Source organism: Orcinus orca, chromosome 16, assembly GCF_937001465.1.
Source record: "Orcinus orca chromosome 16, mOrcOrc1.1, whole genome shotgun sequence".
Classification (NCBI taxonomy): Eukaryota; Metazoa; Chordata; class Mammalia; order Artiodactyla; family Delphinidae; genus Orcinus; species Orcinus orca.
The window spans coordinates 25,936,659-25,963,373 of record NC_064574.1 but is presented as its reverse complement, the minus strand read 5'-3'; the positions used below and the strand labels follow the sequence as shown (position 1 = coordinate 25,963,373).

General features: G+C 48.5%; 2 protein-coding genes across 10 annotated transcripts in view; one reads left to right on the top strand and one right to left on the bottom strand.

The window, feature by feature from the left end:
- Positions 1-26,715, bottom strand: part of PXMP4 (peroxisomal membrane protein 4) — a 772,061-nt gene that overhangs the window by 21,999 nt on the left and 723,347 nt on the right. The gene's annotated exons all lie outside the window — the stretch shown is intronic.
- Positions 4,217-26,715, top strand: part of ZNF341 (zinc finger protein 341) — a 43,248-nt gene continuing 20,749 nt past the window's right edge. The window contains exons 1-9 of one of the 9 annotated variants that reach the window (XM_049698915.1): positions 4,272-4,317; positions 5,781-5,849; positions 9,866-9,976; positions 11,869-12,065; positions 14,866-15,015; positions 19,320-19,571; positions 22,250-22,342; positions 23,290-23,485; positions 25,079-25,169. In XM_049698915.1, coding sequence (XP_049554872.1) covers positions 4,287-4,317; positions 5,781-5,849; positions 9,866-9,976; positions 11,869-12,065; positions 14,866-15,015; positions 19,320-19,571; positions 22,250-22,342; positions 23,290-23,485; positions 25,079-25,169 — 1,190 coding nt within the window. In that variant the 5' untranslated portion in view covers positions 4,272-4,286. Of the gene's footprint in view, positions 4,318-4,940; positions 5,850-9,045; positions 9,977-11,868; positions 12,066-14,865; positions 15,016-19,319; positions 19,572-22,249; positions 22,343-23,289; positions 23,486-25,078; positions 25,170-26,715 lie in introns of those variants that run through there. The other 8 variants (XM_049698916.1, XM_049698920.1, XM_049698917.1 and 5 more) reach the window with 8 other exon arrangements.

Sequence of the window (26,715 nt, the reverse complement as noted above, 5' to 3'; positions counted from 1 at the left end):
GGCACACTAAATTATAACACGATCCTCCAACTTGATCTCTTTTGCCGGAAACAAGGAAAGGACTCAGAGGTTCCTTATGTCCAGACCTTTATGGCCCTTAGTCAGAATCCAGATCTGAGGGACTCATGCCGCATGTGTCTTTCTGTTGCCGCCTTATCCCCCCGACCCCCTCTGTCTCCCTCTCCAGCAGATCTCCTAGACGACCCTCTACTCGACCTTTCCTGTCCCCCACCCCATCAACCCCCTTTGCTTCAGCCCCCGCCCCCCACCTCAACCCACAGCTCCCCGACAGCCACCCCCTTATAAGGGCAAAAGCCCCCTCCCCCCTCCCCACACAAGATCAAGGACTGCCCAACGCCAGGAAACAGATTCTGATATGCTTCCCTTGAGGGAAGTAGCAAATGGAGACATGGGCACTATTAGAGTCCATGTTCCCTTTCCCATGTCTGACATTTCCCAAATTCAAAACAAGTTAGGTTCCTTCAGTCAGGATCCCACCACTTTTATTAAGGAATTTCAGGCTCTCACTATAGCCTTTGACCTGACCTGGCAAGACATTCATGTAATTCTGACCGCTTGTTGTACTCATGAAGAGAAAAACAGGATATGGACATTAGCCCAAGCTTGGGCAGACGAGGCAGAATTCTGTTTCCAAAGCCTGGACGGATGGTGACCCATTTTGGGCTGGCTAAATGACTCTCTTTGTAACTACACTCTCAATTTCAATCAGACTAGCCTGGAGTGGAACCCCTGGTCAGACGAAAATAAATATGATGTACATGAAGGTAGTTTCACTTTGTGCTGGGGAAATTCAAGGGAAAATGCGACTAAGAAGTATTATTTATGAAGACCATATCCCCATAAACAGCTCAGCCCTGGGAACTAAATATGTGGGGATCGGTGTGACCACCGGACACTTACTTAGTTTAACCTCCCAGCAAGATCCTCCTCTAAAATATAACATAATTCAGCTAACATTCAGAAAGTTGTTATGCCAATCCCCCCGTCACACTCATAATCAGTCAGAGCCCGGATTCTCCCCTTTATGTATAGATGATTACTTCCTCGGAGTTTGGCCTTCCCAGTATAATCCTAGGCCATGGACCCCAGTCTATTTCTAGAGGAAAACTCCCGAAAGGTCTGGCTCTGGGGACCCACAATGGGGGTATCCTTGAAGGGCACCAGATTTTCATTTCTATGAGGTAACAGGGTCTATCTGGATCTTCCCACACTTTGAAGGGGCCCTGCACAATTATTGCTGTGGTCCCAGAGATGACCATTATGACTATAAAGGATTTAGCTTCCTCAGGAGGTATTCCCAACCTTGGGTACTTCCTCGAGGAGGCCTTAAGACCTGTCCGGGAGAGACAAAAATGAACCACTGATTGGGGGCAACAAGCTTATGATAACCCAATTCTTTTTTTTTTTTAAAATTTTTTTTTTTTTTGGCTGCGTTGGGTCTTTGTTGCTGTGCACGGGCTTTCTCTAGTTGCGGCGAACAGGGGTTACTCTTTGTGGTGGTGCGCGGGCTTCTCATTGCAGTGGCTTCTCTTGCTGTGGAGCATGGGCTCGAGGCATGTGGGCTTCAGTAGTTGTGGCATGTGGGCTCAGTAGTTGTGGCTCGTGGGCTCTAGAGCACAGGCTCAGTAGCTGTGGTGCACAGGCTTAGTTGCTCTGCGGCATGTGGGATCTTCCTGGACCAGGGCTCGAACCCGTGTCCCCTGCATTGGCAGGTGGATTCTTAACCACTGCGTCACCAGGGAAGTCCCTTTTTTTTTTTTTTTTTTTAGATAACCCAATTCTTGATTGGCCCAAAATAATACATTGTGTCACCATCATGGTCCAGGAATCTTGGAAGGCTACAGTAGCAGCCATTGAGGAAGAGCAGTCAGCCCTAGGCTCTTTGGTTGAGGTGGTTTTACAAAATAGGAGGGCCCTTAATGTTATAACAGCTGAGGCAGGGGGTGTCTGTGCCCTATTAAATGAGACATGCTGCTTCTATATTAATACCTCTGTCCAGGTTGAAGAAGACCTTCAGATTCTAAAGAAAAACATCAAATTCATTGAAGGTTTAAAACAGAGAGCAGGACAGGGCCCCAGCTGGCTTTCCAGCCTCCTCTCCTCTATGGGGATCCAGATATGGACATTGTTGCCCTTGTTGGGACCATTAATCTTGAAGCCTTTGTTTTGTTGCTTGGCCCCTGCATTATTAACACATTATCTAAGTTCATCTCCTGACAGGTTCAAAAGATTCAATTCCAGATGGTGCTACAACAAGCGTACCAGCCAACTGGCACACGGACTACATTGGAACAAGCCGCCTTATCATTCCGTGGGCTCTCATCTCCCTCCGTAAATACACCCTGACAGAGAGCAGGCATCGGGAACCCAGGGCCCCTACAAAGCCCCCACCCAGCAGGAAGTAGCCAGAGAGATCGTCACCCCTTCTCCTTACTAAAAGCGTTCCCGATCGCCTGAGAAGGAGCTAGGCAGGTAGGTAGACATGAGCAGGATATCCAATAGGGCCAAAAAATTGGTCCTATAAATAAAGAGAGGGGGGAATGTGGTGTGCTCCAAGGACAAAGAACAAGATAAACTCAAAGGGCCAATATTGCCGGAACAACGAATTACAGGACTCCTATCACTGTGTCACAATGTGACCATTGCACTGTCCCAGAGCCCTTCCAAACAGCATGTCCCTTTCCCATCCCGTATAAGGAAAGACATTTGCCCCATTTTTCTCCCGCTCAGCACACTGAAGGTACACATACTCTGTCCAGTCAGCAGATGACTTGCAGGTTCCCTGGCTATAAAAACAGACAGGCAACCCATGCTCATTGTCGACTTTCCCTGGCTACCAGGAAGTCAGCCTGCTGTTCTTGTAGCAACCCTTCTCTTTAAGAAACTCTACCTTCCTTACATTCTGCCTTGTGTCTGGAAATTGTTTTCCAACCCGCACTGGGACCACCACACTAACGTCCCAGAATAGCATCTTATCGGGGTCTGTATGCCAGTTTCATTTATAGAACAGAGAGGGGGAGGAGGTGAGGAAGTAAGGTAAAAAGGCCATAAGTCTTGCAAACTATCTCATGGCTTGGCCAGAACTGGAGAGGGGATGTGTTAATTTCTTCTTTTCTGCAGCCATTCACAGATGGGTAGGGTCTGAATGTCTTCCTGTGAGCTGAACAAAGGCACTTTAACATTCAGGCAGAGGGTCAGGGTTCCCTGAGGTAAGCCATTATGTATGCTTACAGCTATAGACAGCATCCTCTTAGTGATGATAGTAACAAAAGCATCCAAAAGCGAAGGTTAAAGTAAAAGAAACAGATCCAACGTGGAGTCAGATTTTGCTCTTCCGTTAACTCTGCGTACAGTGGAAATATTCAGTCCCTGTTGCAGAGTTGGGGGTCTCAGGCAATTGGACAGAGGTCTGTATCACAGAGTTGGAGTCAGGTCCAGTGTGGTGGGGCTGGAGGTCCAGAAAACAGGGTTGGGAGGTGCCTGTGTGCAACAGGGATGGGGTCAGTGCACAGAGTTAGGGGTTCAAATTGAGACAAGCTGGGACCTGGGACCCTTTGCTGCAATGCTGCAATGCTTGCACCTGGACACACATCTCCCTGAGCAACAAAATACAAAGAAACTATATGGGACTAAAAATAACTGTGTGCATGCATGCACGGTTGGGGCAAATTCTGGACCCCAAAGATACAAAAAGACAAAAAAACCCAACTGCCATTTGTGAAGAACCAGGAACAAAAACTGGGTGTTGGGAGCAAAAGCAGGGTACTGCACATGTCCCCTTGCACACAATACCACCTAAGGGGTGGACAAAACACCTAAGCCACCCCTCCACCTAACCCCTGGACACACCCCTACCTTCACCCCATATAAGGAACAAGCTTGCCCTCCCTCAGCAAGCAAGCAAGAGAACCTGTCGTTTGCTCTCCCTCCCCGCTGCTGCAGCAAGGGCCCCAATAAAGCCTTGCCTGAATTTCTTATCTGGCCTCTAGTCAACTTCCATTCATTGGGGAAAGCCAAGAACCCTGGTTGGTATCAAAATGCTGCAGAGCTAGGGGTCCACGTGTCCAATAACTGGGTTATCCAGGTTGGGCTGGGAGAGCCTCGGGATGCTGGGGGTCCCGCGAGCCATTCCTGGTTTACCGGGATGGTGGAGGAGCTCCGAGGAGAAAGGAGGGCGCCCCCTGGCGGCCCCGACGCCGCCGCCACCACGGCTCCCACAATGCTCGCGCAGCCCGGCTTCGGACTCCAGCGGCGGCGGCTCCAAAATGGCGCAGACGATCTTCGAGGCCCTGGAGGGTGAGCGGCGGCGGGGACTGGGGAGGCGGCTGTTCCGCCTTGCGCCTCCTCCCGCCGCGAACTCGCAGCGCGGGGCCCAGGGCGCGTGGCGCCTGCGGGGCGGAGGGCGCCGGGCCGGAACAGCCAGCGGGGCGGGAGGGCCACGGATGGGAACAGCCGCGGGATCGGAGGTCGGCAGGGGTGGGGGAGCAGTGGGGCCTGAACAGAAGCGGAGTTGAGGCTCAGTGGTGGTTGTGGGGGCATCTCGGGACCGGAACAGCCGCGGGAGCCTAGGCCCGGCGGCGGCTGCGGCGGCGGATTGGGGGGGGGGTAGGGTGGTGCGTTCAACCGGACAGGCACAGCGGGAGAGAGAAGGCCCTGGGAGAGAGCACCGAGAGCGGAACAGCCGTAGACGGCTGGCGCAGCGGGAGGGGAGCCTCGGACCAGAACAGCTGCCGCCGCTAGGGCCCGGGCGGCGCGCGGTTGGGGCTGGGGGGCAGTTTCCTGGAGGGAACAGCCGGGGGATAGTGTGCAAGCCAGGACGGGAACCGCGAGGCGAGCATGGCTGCACCGCGGACGCGAGGGCTGGGGAGGGCTGCATCCAGGGGGACCGTGGTGCAGCAGCGGCTGCGGGGGGAGAGGGGCTGAGCGAGGGGTCCTGACCATTAAGAACTTGTATTGAGCGCCAACTGTGTGCCTCGCGCTCTGACATAGTGTCTTCAATTCAGACCAGGAAAGGATCGGCGCCACCTGTGTGCAAGGCCAGGCCTTGGACCGAAACCAGCAAACACGGGGTGACTACTTTGTGCACCATTATGGGGTGCAGAGTATTATAAACCCAGACCAAGAAAGGATGGGTGCCAACGGTGTGGTTGGCCGGGACGCCAAGTTACCAGACCCAAACCAGCAAACACCGCACCGACTGGTTGTCCCATGCTCTCTCTGCGAGATCCTAGGATGTGAATGGTCCTCAGGCTCTGGGAATTGTGAGCTTTGGAGACAGGCAAACACTGAGAGCCTCCATGTGCACTTGCTAGGAGTTGGAAAGGAAGCCTCAGAGAATTCAGGGCCATGGCACAGAGTTGATGCTAGGGGGATACAGACCCAAGAATGCTCTTGGAGGGATGAGATGAGTATACACATAATTAGAGTGCAAACTGAAAGTAGGCTGGACTAGTGGTATGTGGCCGAGGCTTTGAGTCCTGCAACTCCCCAGGAGGTCTCAGCTGTGTCTCTTAACATCTTGGAGGATCAGCTCTCTCACCATGAAATGTGTAATCCTCCCCACATCTGGGAAGGTTAAGTTTCAGGAATACTCGTTGGTAAGGGATGTAGAAATTATAGAATTATAGAAAAGGTAAACAGTAAAGATAACCTCAGCTGGTGTTCAGTGCTGTGATGGGTGATGGATGTGGAAGGCCAGGGTCATTGGTGGCTCCCTCTGGGAGGCCAACAGGATGGTGTGAGGCCTGCTTTCTCTCTAGGTTCATGGACTTCCTCGGTGTTTGAATTTTCACTACAAGAATGTGTTCCTATATTGAGTGATGAAGAAGGTAAAGGAAAAATCAGTTCCCGGGACTGTGTGATGCGTACTGGGCTAGGAGAAGGGCAGCAGAACTGTGGGGATCCAGAGGTGACCCAGGCAGTGGGGACTGCATTTGCAAAGCCCTGGTGGGGAGAGAGGTCTAGGATTCACAGAAGTTCATGTGAGCAGCTAGAGATGAGGCTTCTGAACTTTGTCTTGGCATCAGTGTGGAACTAAGAAAGGGTTTTCAGCAGGGGAGCTGCACAAGCTAACGTATGTTTATTATAAAGTTCACCCTGGCTGCTCTGAGAACAGACAGGAGGGGTCAGAGTGGCCGAGGGGAGGTGAGACCACTGCGGCTGTCCTGCGGGGAACTGATGGTGGCCTGGGCTCTGGGGACAGCTGTGGGGATGGAGGAAAAGTGGATCTGAGAGATATTTGGGAGACAGAGTAGGCTAGACTTGCTGAAGGACCGGAAATCAGGGTGTGAAGGGAGATAGGTTAAGGGAAGAATCCCTTAAGGTTAAGGGGTGCCCCAGGGGCTTTAGCTGGGTGGACAGTGGTGCCCTGTTCTTATTGATGAGGATTACTAGGAGAGGAACAAACTTAGGGGTGGGGAATGACACATTTGGTTTGAGTTTTACGTAGACAGTATTTTTTTCAAAGACAATTTCTTTAGAGCAGTTTTAGGTTTGCACAGTTGAGAGGAAGGTACAGAGACTTTCTGTATGCCTTTGATCCTACACATTCATGACCTCCCCTTTAATCAACATAACTCATCAGAGTGGTACATTTGTTACCAAGAATGAACCTGCATTGACACATCATAACCACCCGAAGTCCATAATTTATCTTAAGTTTCACTCTTGGTGGTGTACATTCTATTGGACAGTTGTATAATGACATATCCTTCATTGTAATATTATTGTACAGAGTATTTTCACTGCCCTAAAAATCCTCTGTGCGCTGCCTATTCATCCCTCCCCCCACCCCCGGCAACCACTAATCTTTTTATTGTCTCCATAGTTTTGACAGGCAGTATTTTTTATTTTATTAAAAGAAAAATAGTCATTGATTTATTTTGGCTGCACTGGGTTTTAGTTGCAGCATGCAGCATCTTAGTTGCAGCATGCATGTGGGATTTAGCTCCCCCGACCAGGGATTGAACCCGGGCCCCCCGCATTGGGAGCGTGGAGTCCTACCCAGGCTGGACCACCAGGGAAGTGCCAATATATTTTTTAAAATAAATTTATTTATTTTATTTATTTATTTTTGGCTGTGTTGGGTCTTCATTGCTGCGTGGGCTTTTTCTCCAGTTGCGGGGAGCGGGGCTACTCTTCATTGCCGTGTGCAGGCTTTTCATTGCGGTGGCTTCTCTTGTGGAGCATGAGCTCTAGGCACGCGGGCTTCAGTAGTTGGGGCTCGTGGGCTCTAGAGTGCAGGCTCAGTAGTCGTGGTGCACGGGCTTAGTCGCTCCGCAACATGTGGGATCTTCTCGGACCAGGGCTTGAACCCGTGTCCCATGCATTGGCAGAAGGATTCTTAACCACTGCGCCACCAGGGAAGCCCCCAATATTTTTTTTAAATTAAACTTTTTATTTTGAAATACTTTTTTTTCTGTAGATTCACATGCAGTTGTAGAAATAATACAGAGAGATTCCATTTATCCTTTACTTAGTTTCCCACAATGTAACATCTTGTAAAACTATCCTATAGTCTTATAACCAGTCGACGTACAGAACAGTTCTATCACTACAAGATGTTGCCCTTTTATGGCCCCACCCACCTCCTTCCCCTGCTCCCCATCCCTGACGTCCGCCAACCACACTAATCTGTTCTCCATTTCTAAAATATTATCATTTCAAGAATGTCATGTAGGGCTTCCCTGGTGGCACAGTGGCTGAGAGTCTGCCTGCCAATGCAGGGGACACGGATTCGAGCCCTGGTCTGGGAAGATCCCACATTAAACGGAGCAACTAGGCCCGTGAGCCACAACTACTGCGCCTGCGCGTCTGGAGCCTGTGCTCCGCAACAAGAGAGGCCGCGACAGTGAGAGGCCCCCCGCTCGCCGCACCTAGAGAAAGCCCTCGCACAGAAACGAAGACCCAACACAGCCAAAAATAAATAAATAAATTTATAAAAAAGAATGTCATGTAATTGGAATCATAAAGTATATGACCTTTGAGATTGGCTTTTTTCACTCTTTGTAATTCCCTGGAGATTCATCCAAGTTGTTGCTTGTATCAACAGGTTGCTCCTTTTTATTGCTGAGCAGCGCTCCGTGGTATGGATGCACTGCAGTTTGTTTAACTGTTCACCCACTGAAGGACATCTGACTTGTTTCCAGTTTTTTACTATTATGAATAAAACTGCTATGAACATTCATGTACAGATTTGCACACAAATGCTGACATACAGTTTTGCATTAGATGATAGAAGATTTACTGAAGCTCCTTCTGGAGGAGCATGAACCCCAGGTTTGAAACTCCAGATATTAGGGAGAACTAAATGAGGGCAAGTGAGGATTCTCAGGGAGAGTGTAAGAGGGAGAGGAGAGAGAGCCAGATGGAAGGAAGCCTTCAAAAATAGAAACATTTAGGGGATGGACAGGAGAAGAGAGTAAAGGAGGCTGGGAAAGAGCGAGCAGAGAGGTAGGGGAAGACCCAGGAAGGGTGGTGCCCTGGAGCCCGAGAAGGGAGTGTTTCAAGAAAGAACGTCTGATGCTGCCAGGTGGTCTTTGGTGATTCTGGTGGAATGATGGGGGCTTAAGCCCCACTGGAGTGTCTGAAGGAGGACTGGGAGGTGGGCAGAGGAGATGGAGGGTGTAGCCAACTCTCATCGGATGCTTGATGTTGAAGGGCGGAGAGATGAGAACATGAGTTCGAGGGAGGCCATTCTAGAGAAACCTGAGTGTGTGTAGCCGCTGCTGGGAAAGAGTTGTGGGCACAGTGTGAGATGGGCCAGCTAGCGGAGAACGGCTTCTGAAGGAGCTGGAGGAGGTGGAGAGAAGGGCTGGCCTCAGGAGGCACACAACCTGCACTGTGACCGGGGAAAGTATGCATTCAGTTTGGCTGCAGGAGCTAATGGTTCTAGTTACCTTTCAGTTAGAAGCTGGGGCAGGTGTCCAGGTGAGAGGTTGGCTGTGAGGACAGAGAGAAGGAGGCGCCCTCTGGGTTACTGGGGAGGGAGGCAGTGTGCCTTGGTGGCCACTTAGATGTGAGGAGGCCTGTCTTCCAGATGGTGACACGGCTGGACCGTGTACTACTGAGAACCTCAACAGTGACAACTGGTTGGAAAACATGGACGTAGGCAGCTTCTCAAGAGTCCCCCTGACCACAATCCAGATTACGCTGTTTATTGAGGAACTGAAAAAACAAGCACACATTGGAAAACAAGAGAAGCCCAAGTGCAAACAGATTTGTGGGATTTGTGGGGTGTGGATGGGGAAGACTTAGTAACATGATTTCCAGAGGGGTTGTTGCATTTCGGATTAGATTCAGCCATGAGTAAGAGAGAAGCCCAACCCAGCAGTGGCTTAAACAGGCTAGAAGTTTATTTCTCTCATGTGGGAGTCCAGAAAAAGGCAGTCTAGAGCTGTGACAGTGACTGTGTTCTACAAGGTGGTCAGAGACCCAGAATCTTTCCAGTCTTTTGCCCTGTAGTGCCCTTGTCCTCATGATCTGGGATGGTGGCTAGAGTTCCCACCATCATCTTCTTGTTCTAGGAAGCAGGATGGAGGATCGGACAAAGAAGGGGGGTCACGTGCCAGGCAGCTTTTAAGAAAACTTCCCCAGAGCTCCCGTTGACCAGAACTTAGACATTCTCTAGCTGCAAGAGTGGCTGGGAGGTGTAATCTTTATTCTGGGGCCATGTTCCCAGCCAAAAATCTTGGGATCTATTGCAATAGAAGTTGGAGAGAAAGCATTTCAGTGCACAGACAGACATTTTTGCCGTGGGGGCCTTGCAATGGGTCTGGCTTGTAAGGGTGAAGTCAGGGCGGGATGCTGGGCCCACCTTCCAGAAAGCCTGCTTTTCTTTCTTCAGGAATGGACAATCAGACTGTCCTAGCTGTCCAGTCACTGTTGGATGGCCAAGGAGCAGTTTCTGATCCAACAGGCCAGAGCGTCAATGCACCCCCTGCTATCCAGCCACTGGGTGAGTATCTGCTCAGGTTCACCAGTGGGAAGGGTAAGTAGCTTCCTGTGAAAACAGGTGGGGCTGATGAGGGGGTGTGGGAGTGAACTGCCCACTGTGGTTCCCAGGTTGTCCTCTCACGTCTGAAGCCTCTCCCCTTCCTCCCAGCCTGGATCTTCAGGCTCAGACTTTTCTCTGCTTAGCTCTGAGGACAGTCTTTTTCAGTCACTTAGTGAATGTGGGGATCATGACAGAGAATGACTAGGAGCCCCGATGCTTAGCAATGCTTGTCCCTTTGACCCAAAGTCATTTCTCAGCTTCCCCTCTATGAGGCTAAGCATGAATCTGTCCAATTTACAGCCCAGGCCCTTGCGACACACAGAGGGCAAAGAACTTCCTTTAGAGCCCTGTGTGAGTCTAGGTGTTCATCCATTCATTCTACAAAGATTTTTGAGTACTTGGGAACCATGCTGGGGACAGAGAGACACACACCTGAGTTTGAATCCTTGTTCACATAGTTTGGCTCTGTGACCTTGGGCAAGTGAGTTAACCTCTCTGTGCCCTCAGTTTCCACATCTGTAAAATGGGGATAATAGTCCTACCTCATAGGAATCTTGTGAGGGTACTTGGGATTCGGTTTTAGCTGTCATAAATAAGAAATACAAGTTTCTTGTAGTTTGTACAAGATTAAAGTTTATTTCTTTGTTGCGTAAGTCCTGATGACTCAGACCCCTTCTTTCATATGGCTCTGCTGCTCTCATCATGCGGTCCAAGATGGCTGCTCCAACCTCCCACTTTCACTTCCACACTCCAGCCAACAGGAAGGGAAGAAAGAAGGAAGTAGAAGTCATACCCCTTCCTTTTAGGAGGAAGTTGTGTAGACAGTATACTTCTCTTCTCCTATTGGTCAGAATTCAGTCACATGACATGTCTAGCTGCAAAAAAGTCTGGGAAATATGGTCTTTAACTAGATGGCCGTGTTTCTCACTAAAATTTGTATTACTTTTTTTTTTTTTTATTTTTTGTAAGAGCTTTATTAAGATATAATTAACCAACAATAAACTACATATTTACAGTTTATAATTTGATGTGTTTAACATATGTATACATCCACAAAACCAGCACTGTAATCAAGTTAATATGTATTACTTTTTAAGAAGGAAGAGTGAATATTGAATGACAATTAGACATTTCTGCCACAACATATCAAGAGCTTGGCACAGTGCCTGGCCTGTGGTGGGCCTTCAATAATGGATGGTGTTAACTGTAGCTGATCATTGATTTAGTTTCTCAGGCATTCAGCAGACATCCACTGAAGGCCTCCTATGTGCCCAGAAAATATTTTAGTTATGGTGATAAATAAGAGATATTTCCTTCCCTTAGGAAATATGGTGGTGATGGGAAAAATGTGATAAGAGAGGCTTGCCCAGAGGAAGGAACTGTGAACACTGCTTGAGGAGGGCTTCCTGGAGGAAGTGACATCTGAGCTGAACCTTGCAGAATGAGTTGTTCTGAGAGAGGCAGCTTGGCAGGGAGGACAGGGGATGCAAGGGCACTGAGGAGTGTGATCATGCAGCCCATTTGGGGACTGGTGAATAAATTCAGGCAGGATAAAGATTCTGAATGTCTCAACTTTTGAAGCGAACCCACCTTATGATTTCCTGATTTCTAATTTTTTGATTCCTTTGCGAACCTGGCTGGATATTCCTTCAGGTGCCAGCATGGTTTGAAAGCTCGTAGGAAGCACAGAGTTGATGCTTGACCCTCACGTGTTGAGTCATGGAATGCCGTTACTTTGCCTTTCTCATGGTCCAGCCACGGGCCTCCCGTTTCTCTCTGTGATGCCCCCTCCTTTTTTCTTGCTTTTTTTCGTTATTTCCCTCCCTCTGCTGCTCTGTGGGCATGACCCCTAGATGATGAGGATGTCTTTCTCTGCGGGAAGTGCAAGAAGCAGTTCAACTCACTGCCGGCGTTTATGACCCACAAGCGGGAGCAGTGCCAGGGGAGTGCCCCACCCCTGGCCACAGTCTCCCTGGCTACCAACAGCATCTACACACCTTCGGCAGCACCCACAGCAGTCCAGCAGACCCCGCCTCCTGCCAATCGCCAGGTATTTATCCATTCGTTTGTTCATTTATCTAGTCAAGTCTTTTTTGAGCACCCACTGTGTGTCAGGCACTGTGTGGGCACTGGGGGTACAGGGGTGGACAAACAGACCAGGTCACTGCCTTCATGGCATTGAGTGAGATAGATAGTACCCAAACAGATGTGTAGAGATGTACTTTTCCCAGGATAAGTGCAGAGAGATAGGGGATGTCAAGACAGGGATGGGAGCTTTTGCCCTTTTGTATGTGGGGCTCTGGGACGAGCTCTGTGAAGAGGTGACATTTGTGCAGAGACCTAGGGAGGTGAGAAATAGTCATGAAGCTACTTTGGGGAAGAGTATGCCAGGGGGCTGGATCAGCAAGTGCAAAGGTCCTGAGGCGGAAGCGTGCTGGCTTTATTCCAGGAACAGCAAGGAGGTGAGAGTGGCTAGAGCTGAGTGAGTGAGTGAGGAAGGTGAGAGGTGATAAGGTCAGAGAGGCAATAGGGGGATCCTGGCAAATCGTGTCGGTCTGTGGGCTTTTACTCTGCATGAGATGGGAGCCATTGGAGGGTTTTGAGCAGAAGAGGGATATAGTCTGATTTACACTTTAACTAGGTCACTGTAGCTGCTGTAGGCAGTAGATTTTGATGGGAGTCAAGAGAGAAATCCAGGAGCCTGATTAGGGTGCTACTGTATGGGTAGTGGTGGCTTGACCAGGATAGTGGCAGTGGAGGTGGAGAGAAGGGGTGAGATTTTCAAAATATTTAGAAGGTGGAGCTGACAGAGCTTGTGGATGGATTGGATGTAGGGTGTGAGCTTAAGAGGAGTCAAGGATGACTAGAGTTGGAGTTGCCATTAACCGAAGTGGGGAAAACAACAAGGAGAAGGTTTGTGTGTGTGTGGGGGTGTCAGGAGTTCAGCTGCTCATGTTGAGTTTGAGATGCCCATTGGACCTTTAAGTGGAGGCAGTGAAGATGCAGACAGATACACAAGTCTGGAGGTCACAGGGCAGGCTGTGGGTATCTGGAGAAGCTTGCAGAGTTCTCAGTCAGGAACACAGTTCTGGAGCAAAGACACTGTGGGTGGGAGCTCAGAGGGATTAAAGACTCCTCTAGGGAGGGTGGGAGGGAGGGAGACGCAAGAGGGAAGAGATATGGGAACATATGTATATGTATAACTGATTCACTTTGTTATAAAGCAGAAACTAACATATCACTGTAAAGCAATTATACCCCAATAAAGATGTTTTTTAAAAAAAAAAAATAGGGGGCTGGGCATGTCCCAGGATGCCAGGTCACGGGGTCAGGTTTCCCTCTGGCTTCCTCTTGTCTCCTTATTCCTCTAAAACATTATCTTCACCCATTGTATAGACATAATTCCTGCCATCAAGATAAAAGTGTTCACCTCCAGATCCATAGGACATGTACATTTTCAAGTTACCATAGACATCTTCTAACACAGAACAGTCGTTTTCTCACTCCTTGATTATGAGTTTTGTTAGTAGAAAATGTTCCTTCTCCCCCCACTCCCTTTTTTTTTTTTTTTTTTCAGTAGGAGAGAGGGAAATTCTTCCAGTCCTGGGCAAGGAAAAAACTTTAGAACACAATCCGTTGTTAATGGGCAGACACGAATCCCTCTGCCTAAGTGAGTTGGATGGACGTGAAAATGATTTCCCATTTTTTTTTTTTTTTTGTGGTACGCGGGCCTCTCACTGTTGTGGCCTCTCCCGTTGCGGAGCACAGGCTCTGGAAGCGCAGGCTCAGCGGCCATGGCTCACGGGCCCAGCCTCTCCGCGGCATGTGGGATCTTCCCGGACCGGGGCACGAACCCGTGTCCCCTGCATCGGCAGGCGGACTCTCAACCACTGCGCCACCAGGGAAGCCCTGATTTCCCATTTTTTGTCTCAGCCTAATGCATGTGACATTGTAAAAATACATGTCACTGCCTTTCCTGGCCATGACATGGGGTGTGTCCCTAAACTGCCTGGGTTGTCCTTGCTTGGTTGAGGGCAAGGACATCCTGTTTGAGCAGGGACTCTGGGTTCAGGGGCCCAGTTGCTGCTGTCCCCAGGGGTCCTCCAGACAGATGACTTAGGAAGATGCCAGGAAAGAAAGGCAACAAATAAACAAAGCAAAACACGCTTTACGTCTGCTGACAGGAATAGTCACTGCATGTTTGACACCCTCTTGTAAGGTCTGCCTTTCATCCTTGCTGTTAACCTGAGAGCATATTATTATACTTTCACATACTTACTTAAGTACGCACAGGAATTACATAGTAGTATCGTTTTAGATTTTTAAAGATGAGGATATATAATGTACATGTTATTGTATAATTTGATTTTCCATGCAATACCTCTTACTTGCTCTCTATAGTATTCTATCCATGACTATATTGTATTTTTTGATCTATTCTCCTACTGATGGACATCAAGGTTATTTCCAGTTTTTCACTATTAGAAACAAGGCTGTGCAGAGTACTCTTTTTCTGTGGACTCCCTGTGGACAGGTGTGAGTGTTTCTCTAGGACAGAGGCCCAGAAGGATTGTTGCTGGGTCACAGGGTATATGCCTTACATGGAGGTGTGACTTATTCTCCTCGTTTGATAGACGAGGGAATGGAGGTTGAGAGAGGTGGAGTGACTTTCCCAGGGTCACATGGCAGGGAGCAGTAGCAGAAGTGGAAATAGAATCCAGGTCTGTGGGACTCCAGAACCCAGATCTTTTGCATCATGCCATCTGCTTCCTTCCACAGTCTCAGGCGTGTTCTTTCTCTCCCTTCCTCTCCCTTCCTCTCTCTCTCTCTCTCTCTCTCTCACTGTCCAGATCTCCACGTACATTACCGTGCCCCCATCCCCACTGATCCAGACCCTGGTGCAGGGGAACATCTTGGTAAGCGATGACGTGCTCATGTCTGCCATGTCGGCCTTCACGTCCCTGGACCAGCCCATGCCCCAGGGCCCCCCGCCTGTGCAGGTAAGAAGGTGGCCAGTTTCTCACGGGATCTTGATTCTAGGCCTGCATGTTGACTCCTGCAGATTCAGAATCTTGTAGAGAGAAGGGGGCTTTGCCCCAACTCTCCCTCAAGCTAAGGAGGCCTGTCAGCTTCCCCTTGGCCAGCCCTGCTGTGGGTGGGGAAGCTGCCGCATTCAGCTGGGACCCAGAACATGACTTTGGGGTTTCATAGCCACAGTCCAGTTGTTTTGACTCCTATTTTTATTCTTAACAGAAGTGTTCCATGTGCATTAGAAAAACACTAGAAAGTACACAATAGCAAAGTTAAAAAAAAAAAATTTTTTTTTAAAAATTATTCTCAACTGGAAAGTAGAGAGACATGGCAACTGACTGAATTTACAATTCTTGGCTGGATCCTGTATTGGGTGGGGTGTGGGGGAAGCGGTAAAGGCCTTATTGGGACACTTGGGGAGATTAGAATTTGGAGGAATCTGAATATTTTATTTTATTTATTAAAAAAAATATTTATTTATTTGGTTGTGCTGGGTCTTTAGTTGTGGCAGGTGGGCTCCTTAGTTGAGGCTCACCAGCTCCTTAGTTGAAGCACATGGGCTCCTAAGTTGTGGCAGGAGGGCTCCTTAGTTGTGGCATGTAAACTCTTAGTTGTGGCATGCATGTGGGATCTAGTTCCCTGACCAGGGATTGAACCCAGGCATCCTGCCCTGGGAGCACAGAGTCTTAACCACTGTGCCACCAGGGAAGTCCCAGAATCTGAATATTTTAGATAATAGTATTATATCAATATTCAATTTCCCGTGTATGATCATTGAATTGTGGTTATATAGGAGAATGCCCTTGTTCTTAGGAGATGCATCTGAGTACAGTTTTAAGGAATAAAGTGTCGTGATGTCTGTAACTAACTTTCAAGTGGCTTGACAAAGCACAAATATGTGTATGTGTGTGTACACACACACACACAGACATTGCAGATGTAGCAAAATGGTAGCAACTGGTGAATTAGATGAAGTATAAAGACTGTTCATTGTATTCTTTTTGCAACCTTTCTGTAGGTTTGAAACTTTACAGAATTAAAATTGGGAAATCAGGGAATTCCTTGGTGGTCCAGTGGTTAGGACTCCACGTTTCTACTGCCAAGGGCCCGGGTTCAATCCCTGGTTGGGGAACTAAAGTCCCACAAGCCAGACGGTGCTGCCAAAAAAAAAAAAAGAAAAAATTGGGAAATCAGTCAATCAGTCAATCACCCTTACTCTCTCTACCCAAAGAAAACACTGCCAAAATTTTGGTGTCTGGCTTTCCTGACCTTCGAATGCACATAGAGGGACTTCACTGGCGTTCCAGTGGATAAGACTCCACGCTCCCAATGTAGGGGGCCCAGGTTTGATTCCTGGTCAGGGAACTAGATCCCACATGCATGCTGCAACTAAGAGTTCGCACGTCGGGATTCTCTGGTGGTGCAGTGGTTAAAAATCTGCCTGCCAATGCAGGGGACGTGGGTATGAGCCCTGGTCTGGGAAGATCCCACATGCCTCGGAGCACCTAAGCCTGTGCACCACAACTCCTGAATCCCGTGCGCCCTAGAGCCAGTACTCTGCAACAAGAGAAGCCACCCCAATGAGAAGCCTGTGCACCACAATGAAGAGTGACCCCCACTCGCCGCAACTAGAGAAAGCCCGCCTGCAGCAGTGAAGACCCAATGCAGTCAAGAATAAACAAACAAACAAATAAATAAATAAAAGGGTTCGCATGCCACAGCTAAGGAGCCCATGTGCTGCAACTAAGGAGCTGGCAACCCACAACTAAGAAGCCCTCGAGCTGCAACTAAGAAACTTGCCTGCTGCAACTAAGGAGCCCGCCTGCCACAACTAAGACAGTGCAACCAAATAAATAAATATTTAAAAGAAAAGAAAAGAAAAGACTCAGATGTGTATGTTTTAAATATATTTATTTAAAAAGCTATTTCTGGGACTTCCCTGGTAGTGCAGGGGTTAAGAATCCGACTGACAATACAGGGGACATGGGTTCGAGCCCCGGTCCGGGAAGATCCCACATGCTGCGGAGCAACTAAGCCCGTACGCCACAGCTACTGAGCCTGCTCTCTAGAGCCTGCAAGCTACAACTGCTGAGCCCGTGTGCCACAACTACTGAAGCCTGTGCGCCTAGAGCCCATGCTCTGCAACAAGAGAAGCCACTGCAGTGAGAAGCCCGCACAACACAATGAAGAGTAGCCCCTGCTCACCACAACTAGAGAAAGCCTGCGCGCAGCAACAAAGACCCAATGCAGCCAGAAAAAAAAAAAAAAGCTATTTCTGGGCTTCCCTGGTGGCGCAGTGGTTAAGAATCTGCCTAGCCAATGCAGGGGACACAGGTTTGAGCCCTGGTCCGGGAATATTCCACATGCTGTGGATCAACTAAGCCCATGCGCCACAACTGCAGAGCCTGCGCCCTAGAGCCTGTGAGCCACAACTACTGAGCCCGTGTGCCACAACTACTGAGCCCACGCACCTAGAGCCCATGCTCCACAACAAGAGAAGCCACTGCAATGAGAAGCCCGTGCACTGCAACGAAAAGCGGCCCCCACTTGCCGCAACTAGAGAAAGCCCGTGCGCAGCAGCAAAAGATCCAAACGAGGCCAAAAATAAAAATTAAATTAAAAAAAATACGTACATATCTATATATATACACACGTCTATATAAATGGGTCAGGCTATATGCACTGTTCTGGAACTTGCTTTTCTTACTTTGCCTTTTGTATAACATCATTCTCTTTCTGTGCCTACAACCCTACATCAGTATTCCCAAAGTGTTCCTTAGAACAGTGGCTCCTTGGGATTTTCCAATAGAAAAAGCATCCCTGGTCAAACCAGCTGTGAGGGAGGCATTCTTCCTCCTCCCTTGCTCTGTCCCTGGGTTCTTTCTGCAGTAAAGAAATGCTTTTGATTTTGTCACCCCCAATTTTTCTCTAGACATATATGACTATGGAACCCAAGGAACAGCAATTAAGAGAGACACCCTTTAATGAAATATTGATCAGCACCATCACTTTTTTTTATTTTTATTTTTATTTTTGTGGTACGCAGGCCTCTCACTGTTGTGGCCTCTCCCGTTGCAGAGCACAGGCTCCGGACGCGCAGGCTCAGTGACCATGGCTCACGGGTGCAGCCGCTCTGCGGCATGTGGGATCCTCCCGGACCGGGGCACGAACCCATGTCCCCTGCATCGGCAGGCGGACTCTCAACCACTGCGCCACCAGGGAAGCCCAGCACCATCACTTTAACAACCAGAAAGGGTTCTGTTCCATTCCATGTGGATGGACCATCCTCTGTTTAGCCAGGCTTCCATGGAAGGACATTTAGGTCGTTGCCATTTTTTGCTGTTATAAAAACTACTGGAATACCATCCACGTATGGTTATCTTTGCCCACCTGCTTGGTTATTTTTGTAGAAAAAATAATTATTTTTGTAGAATCAATTTCTAGAAGTCATTGGCTGTGTTTCGGGGATCCATGCCACCAGCACATTTGGTGACTCTCTAGAAAGACTCCCAGAACTCAGGATGGTTGTGCTCATGGCTGTGGTTTATTAGGTAAAAGGATACACAGCAGGATCAGCAAGGGAAAAAGACCCAGCAGCTGAAGGCTGGAGAAAATTAACGTTCTTCCAAGTCTCCAAAGTGTTCTCTCTCAGGGAAGTGGCGGGGCTGCATACAGCATGCATCTTCCTTCATCAGAAAAGAGCAGCAACACGTGCACAGTGTTTCTGCCAGGGAAGCACACCTACGACTCTAAGGCCAGGGCTTTCATTGGGGATCGGTCACGCAGGCACCCAGCCACAAACAAAAATTCCAGACCCCCATGTGGGAAGGAGGGGTTCACCATCAATCACACTGTTTGTGCGAACAGTCTAGCTGGGTTGTTGTAGGGTCAGTGCCCAGGTGGGCAAAATAGCCTTATCAACATAGGAAACCTTCTGCAAGGCACGTTCTCAAATGCCAGTTCAGAGTCAGTCTCTCAAGCAAGCGCTTCTAAAGACAACAACATTAGGCCTGCTCTGTGAGCTCATTTCTGCACAAGCTGGGCCATTTTTGCTGACTGTCATGGAGAAAGGGGATAGCAACGCCAGACTGATGGCTCCTCGAACTCTCCCATGACTTTGTTTCCATGCCCTCTCTCAGCCCCGTCCTCTGAGCTGCCTATGAGTGGCTGTTCTTTCCACATGGCTGGCTAAGGCAAATGTCCTTCCCCACTGATAAATCAGACAGCTGGTATCAAGAGGCTGTGACACTTTAATTTTCTCTTCTGATTTCAGAGTAGCCTGAACATGCATTCCGCGCCGAGCTACCTCACCCAGCCTCCACCTCCTCCTCCACCCCCTCCACCACTGCCTCCACCTCCACCCCCTCAACCTCCACCACCCCCATCCCAGAGCCTGGGTCCCCCCGGGCGTCCCAACCCCGGCGGGAATGGCGTGGTGGAGGTGTATAGTGCCACAGCACCCCTGACTGGGAGTGGAACGGTGGAGATCCAGGCATTGGGAATGCAGCCCTACCCACCCTTGGAGGTGAGCAGACGCTGGGGCTTGGGGTGAAGGGGGAGAAACTGGTCATGGTCATCATGGGTAACCTGAACCTTTTCTGAACACCAGCTGTGTGCCAGACACTGCTAGAGATACCGTGGAGGGCAAAACCAGATCGAGCCATTACACGTGTAAATGTAAAATGCAAACCACGAGAAACTGGAATGAAGTAGAGGTTGTAGCAGAAATACAAGCTGCCCTCAGGGAATGCTCAGGACAGTCAAGAGAATACCTGCCTTTTGGGGAAAGGATTCCAAAAAATTACATATGTGAGTGTCTCATATTTTTTAACAAGCTAGGTATATTGGTTAGCTATAGCCTTGTAAGAAATAGCCACCAAACCTCAGTGGTATATAGGAAAAAGTGTTTATTCTTCTCACGTCTACGGCGCTCAGCTTGGCAACTGCTGATCTTGGCTGGGTTCTCCCACATGTCTGGAGGTTGGCTGGCACCTGCTGCTCTAGAACGGCCCGGTGTGGGATAAGTCTGGTGGGGTGACCCGGCTCTGCTGCATGCATCTTTCATTCTCCAGCAGTTTAGCCAGGCCTGTTCTCACCACAGTGGTGGACGTGCAGTAATGCAAGCAGAAATGCTCAAGACTTCTTGAGGCTTAGGCTTGTAGGTGATACAGTGTCACTTCCGTTGGTCAAAGCAGGTCACAAGGCCAGCTTAGATTTAAGAAGTAGGGAAATAGGTGCCACCTCTTGATGGGAAAAGCTGCAAGTCACACTGTAAAGGGCCTGGCTACTAGAAGAGGTAAAGAATTGAGGCCATTCAGTCAGTGTACAGGCATACCTTGTTTTATTGCACTTTGTAGATATTGTGCTTTTTTTTTTACAAATTGAAGGTCTGTGGCAACCCTGTGTCAAGCAAGTCTATCAGCGCCATTTTTCCAACAGCATTTCCTCACTCCGTGTCTCTGTGTCACATTTTGGTAATCCTTGCAATATTTCAAACTTTTTCATTATTATTATATTTGTCATGGTGATCTGTGATCTTTGATGTTATTACTATGACTCGCTGAAGGCACGGGTGATGGTTAGCATTTTTTAGCAATAAAGTCAAAAAATTTTTTAAATTAAGGTATACATATATATATATTTTTTTTAGATATAATGCTGTTGCATACTTAACAGGTCACAGGATAGTGTAAGCATAACTTTTATATGCACTGGGAAATCAAAATTTTTGTGTGACTTGCTTTATTGCGATATTCGCTTTATTGCAGTGGTCTGTAACTGAACCCACAATAACTCCGAGGTGTGCCTGTTCCATATGTACCATATTAATTCCCGGCTAAAGAGCTCTGAGCTACAAGCAGTCTACTCTCAAGGCACTAAGAGTTCAGAACCATGCCAGACGCCAGTGCTGGGGGGCATGGTTATGATAGAAAGAGACTACCTGCACTTGAGGTCACATTATCTCAGACTCACTCTAGAATCCAGCCATATAGACATTCCATGTAAGGTAGCATTTATATGGAAAGAGAACTAGACCAGTGGGAAAATTCCTCCACCAGCCATGTGATGTTATAAGAGCCTGCAGGGGGATTTTCCCTAGCCTGGGAGAATAACGCAAAAGGACCTTGTTCAATTAAAAAAAAAAAAATTAAGTCAGTGAGATGCTGAGAGGACGGTGGTGGTCTCATAGGCAGAGGGGGCCAGCATAGGGGTAGCTGCCATTGTTTATTTTCCATGTAGACGAGGGTGCTCTTTGAGGACAGAGCCTGAGTCTTTTTTTTTTTTTTTTTTTTTTGCGGTACGCGGGCCTCTCACTGTTGTGGCCTCTCCCGTTGCGGAGCACAGGCTCCGGACGCGCAGGCTCAGCAGCCATGGCTCACAGGCCCAGCCGCTCCACGGCATGTGGGATCTTCCCGGACCGGGGCACGAACCCGTGTCCCCTGCATCGACAGGTGGACTGTCAACCACTGCGCCACCAGGGAAACCCCCTGAGTCATCTTTGATTTTGCATCCTTAGCACCTGGCAGAGTGCCTGGCCTGTGGTACACCTACAGTAGGTATCTGAAATAGGGTCCTCTGACCTCAGTTTCCTTTCCGCTAGAATGGGAACTCCCCTTGCAGAGCTGCGAGGATAATGAGAACTAACCCAGTGGCAGTCATGTAATTGCTCAGTAATGACTTGAACGATGAGTGAATTCATTCACTGTGACAAATATTTATTGAGTTGCATATTGGTCAGGAAAATTGAAACCACTCTAGGTATTTCTGGCAAAGGGATTTAATACAGGAAATTGGGTGCTTACAAAGCTGATGAAGGGCTGGAGGAGCAAAAGTCAGAGTTGTTGAGCACCACTCATTTTCAGGGTCGCTGGTGTTCCTTGGCCCTTAGAACCAGGACACTGCTGCTGTACCCAGAGGTGAGGAAACTGTAGGATTCTGTTGCTGAGGTTCCAGCTGCGCTGCTGCCCTTGGGGCTAGTGGTCAGGAGGGGAATGTAGGGTTCAGCCAGCCACTCCGAAACTCATGACTGCAAACCCACCTATCTCCCAGCAGAGCTGCCAGAGGAGAATGGTTTCTACCTCCCTTCTGTCTTCCAAATCTCATGCAGATGCTTCTCATGGGCAGAACTTAATCTGTGTTCAGAACTGTGCTGGCAGGGATGCTTGGGAATGTGGTTCCCAGCTTCCCACCTTTACATTTCAGGAGAGAGCATGGGCAGGTGTAGGAATGGTTCCCAGGCCCGACAGACAAGACCCAGCAGAAGCACCTACTGGTGCCATATTAGATGCCCAATACGTACGTAAATGAATTCATTCATTCAACAAATATTTATTGAGTCCCCACCCTGTGCCAAGCATTGCTCTAGGCCTGGGAATAGAGGAAGAAACAAAAGCAAAGCAAAAGTCCCTGCCTTCACGAAACTAGGCAGACAATAGACAAGATAAGTAAGTAAAATGTACAATTTATTAGATAATGATATGTCTAAGGAGAAAAATAAAGCAGAGAAGGATAGGAAATGGAATTTTGGATAGGCTAGCCCAGGAAGACCAATGAATGCTGAATAGATGAGTGAGTAGATGAATTCTTCACACCCCAGTGTCATGATGTAAGCTTAGTGGTCACTGAGCTTGGGTGGCTCAGAATTCATTTGGTAATTTTCTTGTGGCTTCAGTGTCAATTCTTGGCCGAGGGATGTGTGCTGGTGTGGCATCAGGTGGAGTCGGTTAAGAAGTGGAGTTGCTGGTGAGGGCATAGACCCTTCTGACTTCCTAGTTCTCCTGTGCAAGCAAACTACTACTACTACTAATAATGGCAATCACAACAGCTAATGTTGATTGGGTGCTTACTATATGCCAGGCACTGTTTTAAGCTGTTTACTTGTTAACTCATTTAATCCTCATAACCCCGTGAGAGGGGTGCTATGATTAGCCCCATTTTACAGATGTGGAAGCTGAGACAGAAGTTTAAAAGACTTGCCCAAGGTCAGTTAAATGTTAAGTGGCAGAGTCAGGATTTGAACCCAGGCAGCCTGGTTCCAAAGCTCCTTCTAGCCTGCTGGCATCATGAAGTTCTAAGGGGTCTTGGGAGTGACTGGGGTGACTGAGCAAGGTGGAAGAGTTAGGATGGTGATGTACATTGGGGGTGGCTAAGATCAGCCAGGGACACAGTGAGGGTCCCACTGGCTGGGGCAGGTCTTCCCCTCCCTTCCCAGGGCACTCTCCCTGACTGTTCTGTACTTATAGGTGCCAAACCAGTGTGTGGAGGCTCCAGTATACCCCACCCCCCAGGTGTACAGCCCCGGCAAACAAGGATTCAAACCGAAAGGACCAAACACTGCTGCCCCCATGACCAGCGCCACCAGGGGCGCTGTGGCCACCTTTGACTCCCCACCATCGCTGAAGACCCGACGGACCAAAGGTTCCAGTGGACTCCCAGAAGGTGGGCCCACAGCCTGCCATGGCATCTTTCCTCAGCGTGGGCCTATCCACAGGCTGCTTAGTTCCAGTCTTCCCTTTTGTGATAGTTAGGATTAAGTTTGGTTGCATGTAATGGAAAATCCAAAATAAGAGTGACTTCAAAATGATACAATTTTGTTGTTCTGTGCGAACTAAGTCCAGAGGCAGGCAATCTGGAGATCGTGTGCCTATATAATTACCATGTACCCACATTTCTTCTATCTTTCTGCTCTGCCATCCCTAGAACATGGCTTTTGTTCTCAGGGTGCCTCATCATGTAAAATGGCTGCTGGAGATCCAGTCATCAATTTCATATTCCAGGAAGTAAGAAGGATAAAAGAGGCATCTCCCACTCCCAGACGTTCTGCATGATGCTTTTGCTTACATCTCATTGGTCAACACTTAGTCACTTGACCATATCTAGTTGCAAAGGAAGCTGGGAAATGTCTCTTTTGCTAGGAACATTGATGTTCCCATTATGTAGGGGATTTATGAAGAAAGAAGAAGGGGTGAGTGGTAAATAGGCAGACAAGCAGTGATGTCTGCCACCCCTTTGGAGATGGTAAGCATGGGGTTAGGGGCAATGTCAAAAAGTGGTGGTAGTGGGGAAAGGCAGAGGAATTCAGAATTTTTCAGGGGGTTTCAGTCAACCTTCCTTCCTTTCACAAACGTGTTGAGCATCTGTGTGCTAGGCTTGGTGTCAAAAACTGGAAATCTAGGGACTTGCCTGGTGGTCCCGTGGCTAAGACTCCACACTCCCAATGCAGGGAGACTGGGTTCCATCCCTGCTCAGGGAACTAGATCCCACATGTCACAACTACGAGTTCGCATGCTGCACCTAAAGATCCCAAATGCCACAAAGAAGATCCCGCATGCCACACCTAAGACCTGGTGCAGCCAAGTAAATAAATTAAATAAATATTAAAACAAACAAACTGGAAATCTAGCATCTTGGGTCATGATTTCCTTACCCTTAATTATTCACAGTTTAATGGGAGAGACAGGGAATAAATAAATATTTATGGGTCACCCTAGGAAGGAGATTAACAGAGTACTATGAGAGTACTGGGGAGAGGCTGGAAAATGATGCTGCCTATATGTCTGGGATGAGAAGGAAACAGTCTTGTGACTATCTGAGGGACAAGCATTTTAGGGAAGCGGGAACAGCAGGTGCAAAGGCCCTGAGGTGGGACCACGTTTAAAGTCTTTCAAGGTTAGCAAGGAGTCTGCTGCAGCTGGATGGTAAGAATGATGAGGTTGGAAGGAAGTAGAGGATGCAGAGCCCCATAGGCCACAGCAGAGAGGTTGAATTTTATCCTAGGGCAGAAGGGAGCCTTTGAGGGGTTTGCTCTACTCTCCCAGCCAGAGCGTGTCCTGGGCTTTTCTCCCCCAGGCACTGTGAGAGACTCACCTGTGCTTCTTCCCCTGCCTGTCCATGGGTGTAGACCTCCCAAGGTCTGAGCTGTCTGGCCCCAAGTCCAGGGGGTAGAGTGGCTGGAAGCTGCCCTTGGCACCTTCAGTTCTGTCCTCAGGCTCACCATCCCCTTCTTCCCTCTTTGTCTTTTTTTTTTGTCAGCTGCAGGGAAGCCAAAGGCTCAGAAACTCAAGTGCTCGTATTGTGACAAGTCATTCACCAAAAACTTCGACCTGCAGCAGCACATCCGAAGGTACCCAGGCACGGTGTGGCAGGTGTTTCCTGGGGGGAGGTAGGCTGAGGGATTCACATGGAAGCGATGCTCCTTTCTCAGCCCCTTGGTCTGGGTGGTGACCAAGACCCCATCTGGTCTGTCATGGTTCTTAGACCTTCAGTCCAGCTCAGGATGATTTTTCCCTTTTCTTTCTCAGGAGCAGTGGGAAGGATCTGTGGGGCCTGCCTGCTGTGATGGGGAAGGTCCAAGTGGGCTGAGGTGGGGGAGGAATTTACTTGAATGGACAGGGGCTTTGTGGGTGGGAGGCGTGCCTCAGTCTCACTTCTGCAGAAAGGGCTGACCTCGAGGACAACCATGCTGTGTGAATATGCCTCTACAAGCTCTCTGCTCACTAACCTTGACACCCCTTGTCCCAAGAACCTGCAAGGAGCCCCTCTGGGCCTCAGGTTTTCCATTGTGAAGTGGAGGGGTGGACTTGTTCAGTGTTTCCCACAGAGTGGCACGTTGGGACATGAGATGATTTTAGGTGGTTTAGGGATATTGGTGTTGAAAAGACTTGAAAGACATAGTGAGAAAACTATTTTTTCAATTTCTTTCAGGCAAAGGAGAAAGCCTCAGTTTGGGGTAGTCTGTCTTGAATGCCTCTCACGTACTTGTTTATCTTTTATAACAGAGAGAGAGAGAGAGAGAGCCTGAGATTCCAACCACGGCATGCAGCAGCTTCTCTCTAGACCAGGGTCTACCAGCCTATTGAGATGTTTTAGATCCCATCATGCTTTTCTCTGGGGGCTGCCTGGGGCTTGGTAGAATGTTTAGCAGCATCCCTGACCTCTAACCATTAGATGCCAGTAGCACCCCTCACTCCTCAGCTGTGACAACCAAAAATGTCTCCAAACATTGCCAAATGTCCCCGGGAGAGCAAAGTCAATCTCTCTTGAAAACCACTGGTCTACACTAGTGTGTGTCAATAGAACTTTCTGCAAAGAAGGAAAGGCCCCAATAGCCACTGTCCATAGGGTAGCCAGTAAGCATATGGCTACTGAGTACTTGAAATGTAGCTAGTATGACTGAGAAACTGAGTTTTCAACTTTATTTTATTTTAATAAGTTTAAATAGTGCCATGTGGTTTGTGTCTATCTTACTGGATGGTGCACCTATAGATCTTAATAATATTGTTTTATAAATAATTGCATTTTTTTGTTACTTTGTATTTATAAGTGGTTTTCCATATATAATAACAACAGGAAACTTCATTTTAAATTATTAAGTTTTTAAAAAGTACATTGATTTGAAGGAAAATGTTAAATAATGGTACAAGTACTGTGCTGTGACAGCTAGGATGTCTTCTCCTTCAAAAACCAGAAATCCCTATTTAAACAATTAGGAAATGTTTTATCTCACAATGTGAGATGGCCACAGAGAAGGTCAGCTCCAGGGCTGGTTGATTCAGCAGCTCAGTAATGTCACCAAGAGCCCAGGGTCTGTCTGTCTCTCGTCTGCCTGCCTCAGCAAGAGGGCTTGTCCTCATGGTGTCAGGATGGTGGCCAGCAGCATCTGGACGCTC